The 16,805-nt window shown below is 39.9% G+C and overlaps 1 protein-coding gene across 1 annotated transcript; it reads left to right on the top strand.

The window, feature by feature from the left end:
• The first annotated feature begins 14,871 nt into the window (after positions 1–14,871).
• On the top strand, positions 14,872–16,512 carry LOC136582657 (uncharacterized). The gene has a single exon (XM_066583833.1). It carries the CDS (start codon positions 14,872–14,874, stop codon positions 16,510–16,512), a length of 1,641 nt encoding a protein of 546 aa, XP_066439930.1.
• The last annotated feature ends 293 nt before the right edge of the window (positions 16,513–16,805 follow it).

The following is a 16,805-nucleotide window of genomic DNA, read 5'->3' as shown; positions in this document are numbered from 1 at the left end:
ATAGTAGGTATATTCTTGTATATAGGGAGCAGTATTATAGTAGTTATATTCTTGTACATAGGGGGCAGTATTATAGTAGTTATAGTCTTGTACATAGGGGGCAGTATTATAGTAGTTATTTACTTGTACATATGGGGCAGTATTATAGTAGTTATATTCTTGTATATAGGGAGCAGTATTATAGTAGTTATATTCTGGTACATAGGGGCAGTATTATAGTAGTTATATTTTTGTACATAGGGGCAGTATTATAGTAGTTATATTCTTGTACACAGGGGCAGTATTATAGTAGTTATATTCGTGTACATAGGGGGCAGTATTACAGTAGTTATATTCTTGTACATAGGGGGCAGTATTATAGTAGGTATATTCTTGTACATAGGGGGCAGTATTATAGTAGTTATATTCTTGTACATAGGGGGCAGTATTATAGTAGTTATATTCTTGTATATAGGAGCAGTATTATAGTAGTTATATTCTTGTATATAGGGAGCAGTATTACAGTAGTTATATTCTTGTACATAGGGGGCAGTATTATAGTAGTTATATTCTTGTACATAGGGGGCAGTATTATAGTAGGTATATTCTTGTACCTAGGGGGGAGTATTACAGTAGTTATATTCTTGTACATAGGGGGCAGTATTATAGTAGTTATATTCTTGTACATAGGGGGCAGTATTATAGTAGTTATATTCTTGTATATAGGGAGCAGTATTATAGTAGCTATATTCTTGAACATAGGGGACAGTATTATAGTAGTTATATACTTGTACATAGGGGGCAGTATTATAGTAGCTATATTCTTGTACAAACGGGGCAGTATTATAGTAGTTATATACTTGCACATGGGAGCAGTATTATAGTAATTATATTCTTGTACATAGGAGGCAGTATTATAGTAGTTATATTCTTGCACATAGGAGCAGTATTATAGTAATTATATTCTTGTACATAGGAGGCAGTATTATAGTAGTTATATTCTTGTACATAGGAGGCAGTATTATAGTAGTTATATTCTGGTACATAGGGGCAGTATTATAGTAGTTATATTCTTGTACATAGGGGCAGTATTATAGTAGTTATATTCTTGTACATAGGGGCAGTATTATAGTAGTTATATTCTTGTACATAGGGGGCAGTATTACAGTAGTTATATTCTTGTACATAGGGGGCAGTATTATAGTAGGTATATTCTTGTATATAGGGAGCAGTATTATAGTAGTTATATTCTTGTACATAGGGGGCAGTATTATAGTAGTTATAGTCTTGTACATAGGGGGCAGTATTATAGTAGTTATTTACTTGTACATATGGGGCAGTATTATAGTAGTTATATTCTTGTATATAGGGAGCAGTATTATAGTAGTTATATTCTGGTACATAGGGGCAGTATTATAGTAGTTATATTTTTGTACATAGGGGCAGTATTATAGTAGTTATATTCTTGTACATAGGGGCAGTATTATAGTAGTTATATTCGTGTACATAGGGGGCAGTATTACAGTAGTTATATTCTTGTACATAGGGGGCAGTATTATAGTAGGTATATTCTTGTACATAGGGGGCAGTATTATAGTAGTTATATTCTTGTACATAGGGGGCAGTATTATAGTAGTTATATTCTTGTATATAGGAGCAGTATTATAGTAGTTATATTCTTGTATATAGGGAGCAGTATTACAGTAGTTATATTCTTGTACATAGGGGGCAGTATTATAGTAGTTATATTCTTGTACATAGGGGGCAGTATTATAGTAGGTATATTCTTGTACCTAGGGGGGAGTATTACAGTAGTTATATTCTTGTACATAGGGGGCAGTATTATAGTAGTTATATTCTTGTACATAGGGGGCAGTATTATAGTAGTTATATTCTTGTATATAGGGAGCAGTATTATAGTAGCTATATTCTTGTACATAGGGGACAGTATTATAGTAGTTATATACTTGTACATAGGGGGCAGTATTATAGTAGCTATATTCTTGTACAAACGGGGCAGTATTATAGTAGTTATATACTTGCACATGGGAGCAGTATTATAGTAATTATATTCTTGTACATAGGAGGCAGTATTATAGTAGTTATATTCTTGCACATAGGAGCAGTATTATAGTAATTATATTCTTGTACATAGGAGGCAGTATTATAGTAGTTATATTCTTGTACATAGGAGGCAGTATTATAGTAGTTATATTCTAGTACATAGGAGGCAGTATTATAGTAGTTATATTCTTGTACATAGGGAGCAGTATTATAGTAGTTATATTCTAGTACATAGGGGGCAGTATTATAGTAGTTATATTCTTGTACATAGGAGGCAGTATTATAGTAGTTATATTCTAGTACATAGGGGGCAGTATTATAGTAGCTATATCCTCGTACATAGGGGGCAGTATTATAGTAGTTATATTCTTGTACATAAGGGGCAGTATTATAGTAGTTATATTCTTGTACATAGGGGGCAGTATTATAGTAGTTATATTCTTGCACATAGGAGCAGTATTATAGTAGTTATATTCTTGTACATAGGGGCAGTATTATAGTAGTTATATTCTTGTACATAGGGGGCAATATTATAGTAGTTATATCCTCGTACATAGGGGGCAGTATTATAGTAGCTATATCCTCATACATAGGGGGCAGTATTATAGTAGTTATATTCTTGTACATAGAAGGCAGTATTATAGTAGTTATATTCTTGTACATAGGAGGCAGTATTAAAGTAGTTATATTCTTGTACATAGGGGGCTGTATTATGGTAGTTATATTCTGGTACATAGGGGACAGTATTACAGTAGTTACATACTTGTACATAGGGCGCAGTATTATAGTAGCTATATTCTTGTATATAGGGGCAGTATTATAGTAGTTATATTCTTGTACATAGGGGGCAGTATTATAGTAGTTATATTCTTGTACATAGGGGCAGTATTATAGGAGTTATATTCTTCTACATAGGGGGCAGTATTACAGTAGTTATATTCTTGTACATAGGGGGCAGTATTACAGTAGTTATATTCTTGTACATAGGGGGCAGTATTATAGTAGTTATATTCTTGTACATGGGGGGCAATATTATAGTAGTTATATTCTGGTACATAGGGGCAGTATTATAGGAGTTATATTCTTCTACATAGGGGGCAGTATTACAGTAGTTATATACTTGTACATAGGGGGCAGTATTATAGGAGCTATATTCTTGTATGTAGGGGGCAGTATTATAGTAGTTATATTCTTGTACATAGGGGGCAGTATTATAGTAGCTATATTCTTGTACGTAGGAGGCAGTATTATAGTAGTTATATTCTTGTACATAGGAGGCAGTATTATAGCAGTTATATTCTTGTACATAGGGGGCAGTATTATAGTATTAGTTATATTCTTGTACATAGGGGGCAGTATTATAGTAGTTATATTCTTGTACACAGGGGGCAGTATTATAGTAGCGATATTCTTGTATAAAGGAAGCAGTATTATAGTAGTTATATTCTTGTACATAGGGGGCAGTATTATAGCAGTTATATTCTTGCACATAGGAGCAGTATTATAGTAGTTATATTCTTGTACATAGGGGGCAGTATTATAGTAGTTATATTCTTGTACATAGGGGGCAGTATTATAGTAGTTATATTCTTGTACATAGGAGGCAGTATTATAGTAGTTATATTCTTGTACATAGGGGGCAGTATTATAGTAGTTATATTCTTGTACATAGGGGGCAATATTATAGTAGTTATATTCTTGTATATAGGGAGCAGTATTATAGTAGTTATATTCTTGTACATAGGGAGCAGTATTATAGTAGTTATTCTTGTACATAGGGGCAGTATTATAGTAGTTATATTGTGGTACATAGGAGGCAGTATTATAGTAGTTATATTCTTGTACATAGGGGGTAGTATAATAGTAGTTATATTCTGGTACATAGGGGCAGTATTATAGTAGTTATATTCTTGTACATAGGGGGCAGTATTACAGTAGTTATATTCTTGTACATAGGAGGCAGTATTATAGTAGTTATATTCTTGTACATAGGGGGCAGTATTATAGTAGTTATATTCTTGTACATAGGAGCAGTATTATAATAGTTATATTCTTGTACATAGGGGGCAGTATTATAGTAGCTATATTCTTGTACATAGGGGGCAGTATTATAGTAGCTATATTCTTGTACATAGGAGCAGTATTATAGTAGTTATATTCTTGTACATAGGAGGCAGTATTATAGTAGTTATATTCTTGTACATAGGGGGCAGTATTATAGTAGTTATATTCTTGTACATAGGAGCAGTATTATAGTAGTTATATTCTTGTACATAGGGGGCAGTATTATAGTAGCTATATTCTTGTACATAGGGGGCAGTATTATAGTAGTTATATTTTTGTACATAGGAGCAGTATTATAGTAGTTATATTCTTGTACATAGGGGGCAGTATTATAGTAGCTATATTCTTGTACATAGGGGGCAGTATTATAGTAGTTATATTCTTGTACATAGGAGCAGTATTATAGTAGTTATATGCTTGTACATAGGGGGCAGTATTATAGTAGCTATATTCTTGTACATAGGGGGCAGTATTATAGTAGCTATATTCTTGTACATAGGGGGCAGTATTATAGTAGTTATATTCTTGTACATAGGAGCAGTATTATAGTAGTTATATTCTTGTACATAGGAGGCAGTATTATAGTAGTTATATTCTTGTACATAGGGGGCAGTATTATAGTAGTTATATTCTTGTACATAGGGGCAGTATTATAGTAGTTATATTCTTGTACAGAGAGGGCAGTATTATAGTAGTTATATTCTTGTACATAGGGGCAGTATTATAGTAGTTATATTCTTGTACAGAGAGGGCAGTATTATAGTAGTTATATTCTTGTACATAGGGGGCAGTATTATAGTAATTATATTCTTGTATATAGAGGGCAGTATTATAATAGTTATATTCTTGCACGTAGAGGGCAGTATCATAGTAGTTATATTCTCGTACATAGGGGGCAGTATTATAGTAGTTATATTGTTGTACATAGGGGGCAGTATTATAGTAGTTATATTCTTGTACATAGGGAGCAGTATTATAGTAGTTATATCCTTGTACATAGGGGGGCAGTATTATAGTAGTTATATTCTTGTACATAGGGAGCAGTATTATAGTAGTTATATTCTTGTACATAGGGAGCAGTATTATAGTAGTTATATTCTTGTACATAGGGGACAGTATTATAGTAGTTATATTCTTGTACATAGGAGGCAGTATTATAGTAGTTATATTCTTGTACATAGGGGGCAGTATTACAGTAGTTATATTCTTGTACATAGGGGGCAGTATTATAGTAGTTATATTCTTGTACATAGGGGGCAGTATTACAGTAGTTATATTCTTGTACATAGGAGGCAGCATTATAGTAGTTATATACTTGTACATAGGGGGCAGTATTATAGTAGTTATATTCTTGTACATAGGGGGCAGTATTATAGTAGCTATATTCTTGTACATAGGGGGCAGTATTATAGTAGCTATATTCTTGTACATAGGAGCAGTATTATAGTAGTTATATTCTTGTACATAGGGGGCAGTATTATAGTAGCTATATTCTTATACATAGGGGGCAGTATTATAGTAGCTATATTCTTGTACATAGGAGCAGTATTATAGTAGTTATATTCTTGTACATAGGAGGCAGTATTATAGTAGTTATATTCGTGTACATAGGGGGCAGTATTATAGTAGTTATATTCTTGTACGTAGGGAGCAGTATTATAGTAGTTATATTCTTGTACATAGGAGCAGTATTATAGTAGTTATATTCTTGTACATAGGGGGCAGTATTATAGTAGCTATATTCTTGTACATAGGGGGCAGTATTATAGTAGCTATATTCTTGTACATAGGAGCAGTATTATAGTAGTTATATTCTTGTACATAGGGGGCAGTATTATAGTAGCTATATTCTTATACATAGGGGGCAGTATTATAGTAGCTATATTCTTGTACATAGGAGCAGTATTATAGTAGTTATATTCTTGTACATAGGAGGCAGTATTATAGTAGTTATATTCGTGTACATAGGGGGCAGTATTATAGTAGCTATATTCTTGTACATAGGGGGCAGTATTATAGTAGTTATATTCTGGTACATAGGAGCAGTATTATAGTAGTTATATTCTTGTACATAGGGGGCAGTATTATAGTAGCTATATTCTTGTACATAGGGGGCAGTATTATAGTAGCTATATTCTTGTACATAGGAGGCAGTATTATAGTAGTTATATTCTTGTACATAGGAGCAGTATTATAGTAGTTATATTCTTGTACATAGGAGCAGTATTATAGTAGTTATATTCTTGTACATAGGGGGCAGTATTATAGTAGCTATATTCTTGTACATTGGAGCAGTATTATAGTAGTTATATTCTTGTACATAGGGGGCAGTATTATAATATTTATATTCTTGTACATAGGGGGCAGTATTATAGTAGTTATATTCTTGTACATAGGGGGCAGTATTATAGTAGTTATATTCTTGTACATAGGGGGCAGTATTACAGTAGTTATATTCTTGTACATAGGAGGCAGCATTATAGTAGTTATATTCTTGTACATAGGGGGCAGTATTATAGTAGTTATATTCTTGTACATAGGGGGCAGTATTATAGTAGCTATATTCTTGTACATAGGGGGCAGTATTATAGTAGCTATATTCTTGTACATAGGAGCAGTATTATAGTAGTTATATTCTTGTACATAGGGGGCAGTATTATAGTAGCTATATTCTTATACATAGGGGGCAGTATTATATTAGCTATATTCTTGTACATAGGAGCAGTATTATAGTAGTTATATTCTTGTACATAGGAGGCAGTATTATAGTAGTTATATTCGTGTACATAGGGGGCAGTATTATAGTAGTTATATTCTTGTACGTAGGGAGCAGTATTATAGTAGTTATATTCTTGTACATAGGAGCAGTATTATAGTAGTTATATTCTTGTACATAGGGGGCAGTATTATAGTAGCTATATTCTTGTACATAGGGGGCAGTATTATAGTAGCTATATTCTTGTACATAGGAGCAGTATTATAGTAGTTATATTCTTGTACATAGGGGGCAGTATTATAGTAGCTATATTCTTATACATAGGGGGCAGTATTATAGTAGCTATATTCTTGTACATAGGAGCAGTATTATAGTAGTTATATTCTTGTACATAGGAGGCAGTATTATAGTAGTTATATTCGTGTACATAGGGGGCAGTATTATAGTAGTTATATTCTTGTACGTAGGGAGCAGTATTATAGTAGTTATATTCTTGTACATAGGAGCAGTATTATAGTAGTTATATTCTTGTACATAGGGGGCAGTATTATTGTAGCTATATTCTTGTACATAGGGGGCAGTATTATAGTAGTTATATTTTTGTACATAGGAGCAGTATTATAGTAGTTATATTCTTGTACATAGGGGGCAGTATTATAGTAGCTATATTCTTGTACATAGGGGGCAGTATTATAGTAGTTATATTCTGGTACATAGGAGCAGTATTATAGTAGTTATATTCTTGTACATAGGGGGCAGTATTATAGTAGCTATATTCTTGTACATAGGGGGCAGTATTATAGTAGCTATATTCTTGTACATAGGAGGCAGTATTATAGTAGTTATATTCTTGTACATAGGAGCAGTATTATAGTAGTTATATTCTTGTACATAGGAGCAGTATTATAGTAGTTATATTCTTGTACATAGGGGGCAGTATTATAGTAGCTATATTCTTGTACATTGGAGCAGTATTATAGTAGTTATATTCTTGTACATAGGGGGCAGTATTATAATATTTATATTCTTGTACATAGGGGGCAGTATTATAGTAGTTATATTCTTGTACAGAGAGGGCAGTATTATAGTAGTTATATTCTTGTACATAGGGGCAGTATTATAGTAGTTATATTCTTGTACAGAGAGGGCAGTATTATAGTAGTTATATTCTTGTACATAGGGGGCAGTATTATAGTAGTTATATTCTTGTACAGAGAGGGCAGTATTATAGTAGTTATATTCTTGTATATAGAGGGCAGTATTAGAATAGTTATATTCTTGCACGTAGAGGGCAGTATCATAGTAGTTATATTCTCGTACATAGGGGGCAGTATTATAGTAGTTATATTCTTGTACATAGGGGGCAGTATTTTAGTAGTTATATTGTTGTACATAGGGGGCAGTATTACAGTAGTTATATCCTTGTACATAGGGGGGCAGTATTATAGTAGTTATATTCTTGTACATAGGGGGCAGTATTATAGTAGTTATATTCTTGTACATAGGGGGCAGTATTATAGTAGTTATATTCTTGTATGTAGGGGGCAGTATTATAGTAGTTATATTCTTGTACATAGAGGCCAGTATTATACTAGTTATATTCTTGTACATAGGGGGCAGTATTTTAGTAGTTATATTCTTGTATATAGGGGGCAGTATTATAGTAGTTATATTCTTGTACGTAGGAGGCAGTATTATAGTAGTTATATTCTTGTACATAGGGGGCAGTATTATAGTAGTTATATTCTTGTACATAGGGGGCAGTATTATAGTAGTTATATTCTTGTACGTAGGGGCAGTATTATAGTAGTTATATTCTTGTACATAGGAGCCGTATTATAGTAGTTATATTCCTGTACATAGGGGGCAGTATTATAGTAGTTATATTCTTGTACATAGGGAGCAGTATTATAGTAGCTATATTCTTGTATATAGGGAGCAGTATTATAGTAGCTATATTCTTGTACATAGGGGACAGTATTATAGTAGTTATATTCTTGTACATAGGGGACAGTATTATAGTAGTTATATTCTTGTACATAGGAGGCAGTATTATAGTAGTTATATTCTTGTACATAGGGAGCAGTATTATAGTAGTTATATTCTTGTACATAGGGAGCAGTATTATAGTAGTTATATTCTTGTACATAGGGGGCAGTATTATAGTAGTTATATTCTTGTACATAGGAAGCCGTATTATAGTAGTTATATTCCTGTACATAGAGGGCAGTATTATAGTAGTTATATTCTTGTACATAGGAGGCAGTATTATAGTAGTTATATTCTTGTACATAGGGGGCAGTATTATAGTAGTTATATTCCTGTACATAGAGGGCAGTATTATAGTAGTTATATTCTTGTACATAGGGGGCAGTATTATAGTAGTTATATTCTTGTACATAGGGAGCAGTATTATAGTAGTTATATTCTTGTACATAGGGGGCAGTATTATAGTAGTTATATTCTTGTACATAAGGAGCAGTATTATAGTAGTTATATTCTTGTACATAGGGGCAGTATTATATTAGTTATATTCTTGTACATAGGGGCAGTATTATAGTAGTTATATTCTTGTACATAGGGGCAGTATTAGAGTAGTTATATTCTTGTGTGTAGTAGCAGAAATATAGTGGCTTTTTTGTAACATAGAAGAGGCAGTGTTCTATTAGTTGTAGATACATGATACAGTATTTCCCTGTATTGACTATTATCAAATCCTACCCATGTGTTCTTTGCCATTGAAAACAGGCTATTTCTGCGCTTATATGTTATGCTGAGTCGGCCGTTATCATTGTTCCATGTTTTATGAAGAACATGTGAAATGTTCCCTGACTTCTGATGTTCCTGACACTTTAGTACATTGTTTGTGTAGTAAATATACTTACGTTTTGATGCTTCAGTATTCCCATAAATACATGATCATGTCAGACGACACGCTGGACTTTCCCTCTTACACTTGTAGCCTTTGGATTCTCTGCTCTTCTCTTCTCTTCATTCACCTGCTGTTTTCATTCTTTTACATTCTTCCCTGATAATATACAGGAGACGATCCCATATGGAGCTGATTTGGCCGCTGGGGATGTTGCTCATGGATATGATTGTGATGTTCAGGATTAGTGCAGTGACTTGTGTCTACATTATGCATCTTGTACAGCGCTGGGCGCTGGGATCGGCGTTTAGACATTTACCTTATAATGCTCCAGCGGTCGGCTGTGTGAGATTATTATAACCTGTGAAGGACGACGCCTGAGAGATGACTCCTCCGAGAACAGGAGAGCAGCGTCCAGGGACATGAGAACAGCTGGAGGAAGGCTACAAGAAATCATCTGTAGATTTATATAGATATCTAGAACTACAATCCAGCAGATGAGAAGCCCTTAAAGTGACAGGCGCCTCTCAGACCGGCTCATCCACTAGATTGTGTTAGGTGCCTTTTTACGGAACGGTTACCATTCAAATGATCAAAAGTGAAGTATATTGTTTGGTTTTAATGTGAGCCAACGACTGAATGAGAATCGTTTGCTTTCTCGTATGTCATTCAGTTTCTGCCCGCCTCATTGGTTCATTCACTGGTCGTCGCATTTGAAGACTTCTCATTCAGTGTTTGACATAGGAATGTTGGGAGGGGTGTCATGTCTTCTTAGGGAGAGCACCAAGAAGGTGTGTGGAGACACCTAGGAGGTGAGTGAGGAGACTTATAAGGCATCTATGGGAAATATATGCAAATAAGGGAGATGGAACAATATCCCTGCAGCGCCATCTATTGGATGACAGCATTTCTGCAAATCAATGTCCAACCCTTTATATTGGTCTTTAAAACATTGATTGGGAATTGACAACTAAGCCAGAATCCACAGACCGCTGTTTCGGGTGTTTGCCCCTCAGCAGTAGGATTCTGGCTTGGCTGGTGAGAGGCCTGTGACGCGGCTCGGGAAGGGTAACATCACTCCTTAGGGAGACACCAAGAAGGTGTGTGAGGAGACCTCCTATGTGCTTTCATAGGAATGTGAAACACTGAACGTGAAGTGAATGATTCTCACAGATGAATCGGCCTGTCTAAACGGCCTACATGAATGCAGACTGGCCACTGATGACGTCATCGGCCTGTCTAAACTGATGACGTCATCGGCCTGTTCACTTGTGCAAATGGTTCTTCTTCAGAATTGTTCAGTGTAAACGAAGCCTTCGTCTCATCATTTCTGTAATAGACTTTCATTTAAAATGTTGCTTTACCGCTGTAAATCCCATTTGAGTGGCTGCCACTAGGGGGCTCCCTTCCAGCTTGCCTGCAATCCACGGTCTATTGTTAGGTACAGAGCTTTATTAACAAGGACACAGGGATGTTTCCTTAGTAGAGATGAGCGAATATACTCGTTTCGAGTAATTACTCGATCGAGCGCCGCGATTTTCCAGTACTTCCTTACTCGGGTGAAAAGATTCGGGGGGCGCCGGGGGGCGGGGGGCGGCGTGGCAAAGTGGGGGGTAGCAGCGGGGAACAGGGGGGAGCCCTCTCTCTCTCCCTCTCCCCCCCACTCCCCGCTGCAACCCCCCACTCACCCACGGTGCCCCCCGAATCTTTTCGTTCGAGTACGGAAGTACTCGAAAATCGCGACGCTTGGGCGAAAAAGGGGCGTGGCCGAGGAGGTTTGCTCATCTCTATTCCTTAGCACTGGAGGAGGGGCTATCTTCACAGGCAGCTCCTCTGCACTCAGGCTGCAGGCTGACAGATGTGCTGACACTGTGATAATAATCTCCACAATCTCTGGGTGGTGTCTGTGTATGTACACATATTATATTGCATTTACTCAGCATTTTGCCAGAATGCCTGTATCAAACTGGGAGAGCGGAGGGGCGGGCATTCAGATACTGTCCCACCCTGCTGATTGGAGCACAGGCTGTGCCATGCAATATGGGAAGTGAGGGAAAAGAAGCGCAGGACAGTGAACTACTGGCAAAATGCTAGGCTTGCTACACAACCCCTACATGAAAAGCAAACCGTAAGATCACCTGAAAATCAGAATTTATAGACATGATAGGGGGAAACAGCAGCAAATGAGTGGGAAGGAGAACCTGGGGTGTTTTTGTCAACTTCTTGAAAACTCAGGTAGACCTTAAAGGAGTTGATCCACTTGCTGCAGGAAGCAATGTTTAAATGCGATTTCTTAGGGCTCCCACCCACTGGCGTTTTTTTCTCCACTACGATGCAATTCTAAAGTTAAAGTCTCGCATCGCAGTGTGAAAAAAACGCCGGCAGATACCCAAAAATCACTGGGATATCGCTGCAACATCGCCAGTCCTTTCAATGGGGCCAGCAGCAGCAGCGCTAGCCCCATTGAAAAGATATGGAGAATGCCGCGGACTTCTGCCACAGCTGTGGCAGGAGTTTCCTTCATCCCCACAGCTGACAGCAGGAGAGGTGAGTAACTTTTGAATTATTTTTTTAACCACTTTTTGATGATTATCAGGGAAGGGCTTATATTTCAAGCCCTTCTCCGATAATCATTCTGCAGGGCTTGTCAGAAACCACTGCTTTCAATGGGACCGGCAGCAGAAAGCAATGGGATAGAATACCGCTGACTTCTGCCGTGGGGATGAAGGAAACTCCTGCCACAACTGTGACAGCTGTGGCAGAAGTCCGCGGCATTCTCCATATCTTTTCAATGGAGCTAGTGCTGCTGCCGCTGGCCCCATTGAAAAGACTGTCGCAGCGATATCCCAGCGATTTTCTCGCACTGCTCTGCGAGAGTTTTGACTTACTCTCACAGCGCAGTGGAGAAAAAAACGCCAGTGGGTGGGAGCCCTTAGAGTTGTATTACCATCCCAGGAATCCGATTAATTGTGTTCAAAATCAGAAAACAAGACGCTCGCCCATAAGAGGTTTATTTCCAAAATGCTCCGTTTCTCCAGATTTAGCAGCTGCTGTTTCCTCTGTTGTTTGCTGCTTGTTGCACCTCTGCCATGGCGGTCGCACTTGCACCCTTGTTTCATCTACATCTGATAGCTGGGATCTCAGGGGCGCATCTGCAGCAGCTTTCAGCCCAACCAACAGCTGCTGCGGGTCTCTGCTGGGGCGCATTGTCTTGGGATTGAAATACAATTTCCGAGATGGGAATCCCCCTCCGGTCCTGGACAAACAAAGATGGCCGCTCCAACTTCTCTGACTGCATAGTATGCACTGGTAGTCTCAGGCCTTCGGAGCAGCATGCAGCGGGGTGCGCTCACACGGAGTGGAATGCTGCAGATTTTCTGTAGTGGAACATTTTGCAGCAAAATCCACAGCATTTCCACATCAAAGACCAGCGGTGCGGATCGTGACTCGGAATCGGTTGCCGCTCCTCTCACCTCCGCATCAGGAACAGCTCACCGTGGGGCACAGAGCAGCCCTCACACCTCTCACCCGGCAACCGCTACTAAGTGCCATGGGTGCCAGTCAGGTGATGCAGAAGTGGGTGCATCACCTGACCAGCGGCTGCGGCGCTCAGTAGTGGTTGCCAGGTGAGAGATGTGAGGGCGGCTCCATGTGCTGCAGCGACGGGTGACTGATTGCGAGGTGAGAGGAGCAGCAGTGTGCAGCAGGACGTCAGAGATGTGGTTCGGCCATCTTTATTTCTCCAGGACTGGAGGGTCGCTTTAAGACATTTGCCACTTTATCTGTACCCTACTATATATCGTGGTGGTGGATGTGCCAATCCTGCCTGACCTGACTAATTGGTGGCACCTTACTAGGACGTCTTTCCTTACACCTCCTCGCGGCTGCAGCGCACTTATGTTTTCTACTAATATGTCACAGGTTGACTCATTTTGTAGCTTCTAGACACTTTTTCTTGGTCACTATTGCAACTGTTCGGCCGACTTCACACAGATCGGAAAATCGCGGGAGATTGGTGGATTGCGAGACGCACAAATATGGAGCCCCTTCTCTAGAATGAGGTCCTACACGGGGGAAGGGATTTTTCTCCCACATCGCCTTTCGCTCTCACATCTCCCATTATTTTCGGTGGGGCCGCCGGCAGTATCGCATCATGTGCTAGGTGCAAGCGGTGCGATGCATCGCAAGGGTTCCCAATTGAAAACAATGGGAGAAACTCCATAACCCTCCGTGATTCGCCACCTGATATCGCTCTCGCCCGTGTGAGGCCGGCCTTAATTTGTAAATCCACCTGATGTTCTACAGAAAATATAGATAAAAGAATCCCCTCCCCCTCCTCCAGTGTTTTATATGGACACAAGTGAACGAAAGGGTTAATATATAGCTACAGATATAGCAAAGTTTAACTTGACACTTAAAGGGATTATCCAGGCAGCGGACGCGGGGTGACAGGTTCGAAGCAGAATTACAAGCACAGCCCCAATTTATTTCTCTGAGAGCTGCGCTTGCAGTTATGAGCACCAGCCGCTACACAGGGGTCGGAGCAGCGTTTACGCTCTGATCCTGGTGCATCCTGGGGGGCGCTGCCTGGAAAACTCTTTTAACATGTAAAATATCTCCTAATCCAAACCCCTCTGTACCCCCCTGATAACATGCTCCCTGACCTACTGACTGCAATCCCTGCCAGCCGCCATCAACCGCCCCTGCAGTCATACCAATTCAGCCACTATACGGCCTGACCATTGTTAATGTGTATAGCACCCCTCACTCTCTACCTCGCCATACCGGGCACATCTCCACCCCGCTATACCGTGCACATCTCCACCCCGCTATACCGTGCACATCTTCACCTCACCATACTGTGCATATCTCCACCCCGCTATACCGTGCACATCTTCACCTCACCATACTGTGCATATCTCCACCCCACCATACCATACACATCTTCTCCCCCCATACCGTACAAATCTCCCCCCCCCCTCAGCATACCGTGCACATCTCCACCTCGCCATACCGTGCACATCTCTGCGAAAACGCCCAAAGATAGAACGTGTTGCGATTTATTTCCCTCACAGCATCGCTCACGTGGATACATCCATTCTCGCCCGTGTGGATAAGCTCTTAGTTGGTCTTTTTGTTTTGCATTGTTTCCTTTTTTCTTTTTTTTTCTTCACATGTTATGAATCCAAACCCCCATATTACAACAGTCCCCATATTACATCAGTCCCCATATCCCATCAGCCCCCATATCACATCAGTTCCCATATCACATCAGTCCCTATATTACATCAGCCCCATATCACATCAGTCACCATATTACATCAGCCCCCATATCCCATCAGTCCCCATATCACATCAGCCCCCATATTACATCAGCCCCCATATCACATCAGCCCCCATATCACATCAGTCCCCATATCACATCAGTCCCCATATCACATCAGCCCCCATATCACATCAGTCCCCATATTACATCAGTCCCCACATTACATCAGTCCCCATATTACATCAGTCCCCATATTACATCAGTCCCCACATTACATCAGTCCCCATATCCAATCAGCCCCCATATCCCATCAGTCCCCATATTACATCAGTCCCCAAATCCCATCAGTCCCCATATCACATTAGTCCCCATATCACATCAGTCCCCATATCCCATCTGCCCCCATATTACATCAGTCCCCATATTACATCAGTCCCCATATTACATCAGTCCCCATATTACATCAGCCCCCATATCCCATCAGCCCCCATATCACATCAGCTCCCATATCCCATCAGTCCCCATATCCCATCTGTCCCCATATCCCATCAGCCCCCATATCACATCAGCTCCCATATCCCATCAGTCCCCATATCCCATCAGTCCCCATATCACATCAGTCCCCATATCACATCAGTCCCCATATCCCATCTGCCCCCATATTACATCAGTCCCCATATTACATCAGTCCCCATATTACATCAGTCCCCATATGACATCAGTCCCCATATCACATCAGTCCCCATATCCCATCTGCCCCCATATTACATCAGTCCCCATATTACATCAGCCCCCCATATCCCATCAGCCCCCATATCCCATCAGTCCCCATATCCCATCAGTCCCCATATCACATCAGTCCCCATATCCCATCTGCCCCCATATCACATCAGTCCCCATATTACATCAGTCCCCATATTACATCAGTCCCCATATCCCATCAGCCCCCATATCACATCAGCCCCCATATTACATCAGCCCCCATATCCCATCAGCCCCCATATCCCATCAGCCCCCATATCACATCAGTCCCCATATTACATCAGCCCCCATATCCCATCAGCCCCCATATCCCATCAGCCCCCATATCACATCAGTCCCCATATCCCATCTGCCCCCATATTACATCAGTCCCCATATTACATCAGCCCCCATATTACATCAGCCCCCCATATCCCATCAGCCCCCATATCCCATCAGTCCCCATATCCCATCAGCCCCCATATCACATCAGTCCCCATATCCCATCTGCCCGCATATTACATCAGTCCCCATATTACATCAGTCCCCATATCCCATCAGTCCATCAGTCCCCATAACCCATCAGCCCCCATATCCCATCAGCCCCCATATCCCATCAGCCCCCATATCACATCAGTCCCCATATTACGTCAGCCCCCATATCACATCAGCCCCCATATTACATCAGTCCCCATATCACATCAGTCCCCATATCCCATCAGTCCCCATATTACATCAGTCCCCATACCCCATCAGTCCCCATATCACATCAGCCCCCAAATGGTTTGGTTTTGTCCCACTCTGCAGCCGTAACTATCACAGCTGCATAACGGGAGTAAAAGCCGCCCAGGTGAAGCAGTCGTGAGAGCTCAAACAGACCAACGTATGCGCAGATATGCTCACCGCAATGGAGCGTGCTAATTCTTCATTGATGTGGCGTATTTTTTACTGTTCAAACGCAGCGCTATTGCACGCGCAAAAAAAAGCTGAGATACGGCACGGCCACCTTTTCCTGCACACAGATTTTGTGCTCGAGAAACGCACTAATAAAAATGAAACCATTGAAGACAACGGCGTCCCTGCGCCACCGTTTGTGGGTATGATTT

The sequence above is a fragment of the Eleutherodactylus coqui genome, chromosome 11 (assembly GCF_035609145.1).
Source record: "Eleutherodactylus coqui strain aEleCoq1 chromosome 11, aEleCoq1.hap1, whole genome shotgun sequence".
NCBI classification, from domain to species: domain Eukaryota; kingdom Metazoa; phylum Chordata; class Amphibia; order Anura; family Eleutherodactylidae; genus Eleutherodactylus; species Eleutherodactylus coqui.
The sequence above is the reverse complement of the archived record's forward strand: the minus strand, read 5'-3'. Positions and strand labels throughout refer to the sequence as shown.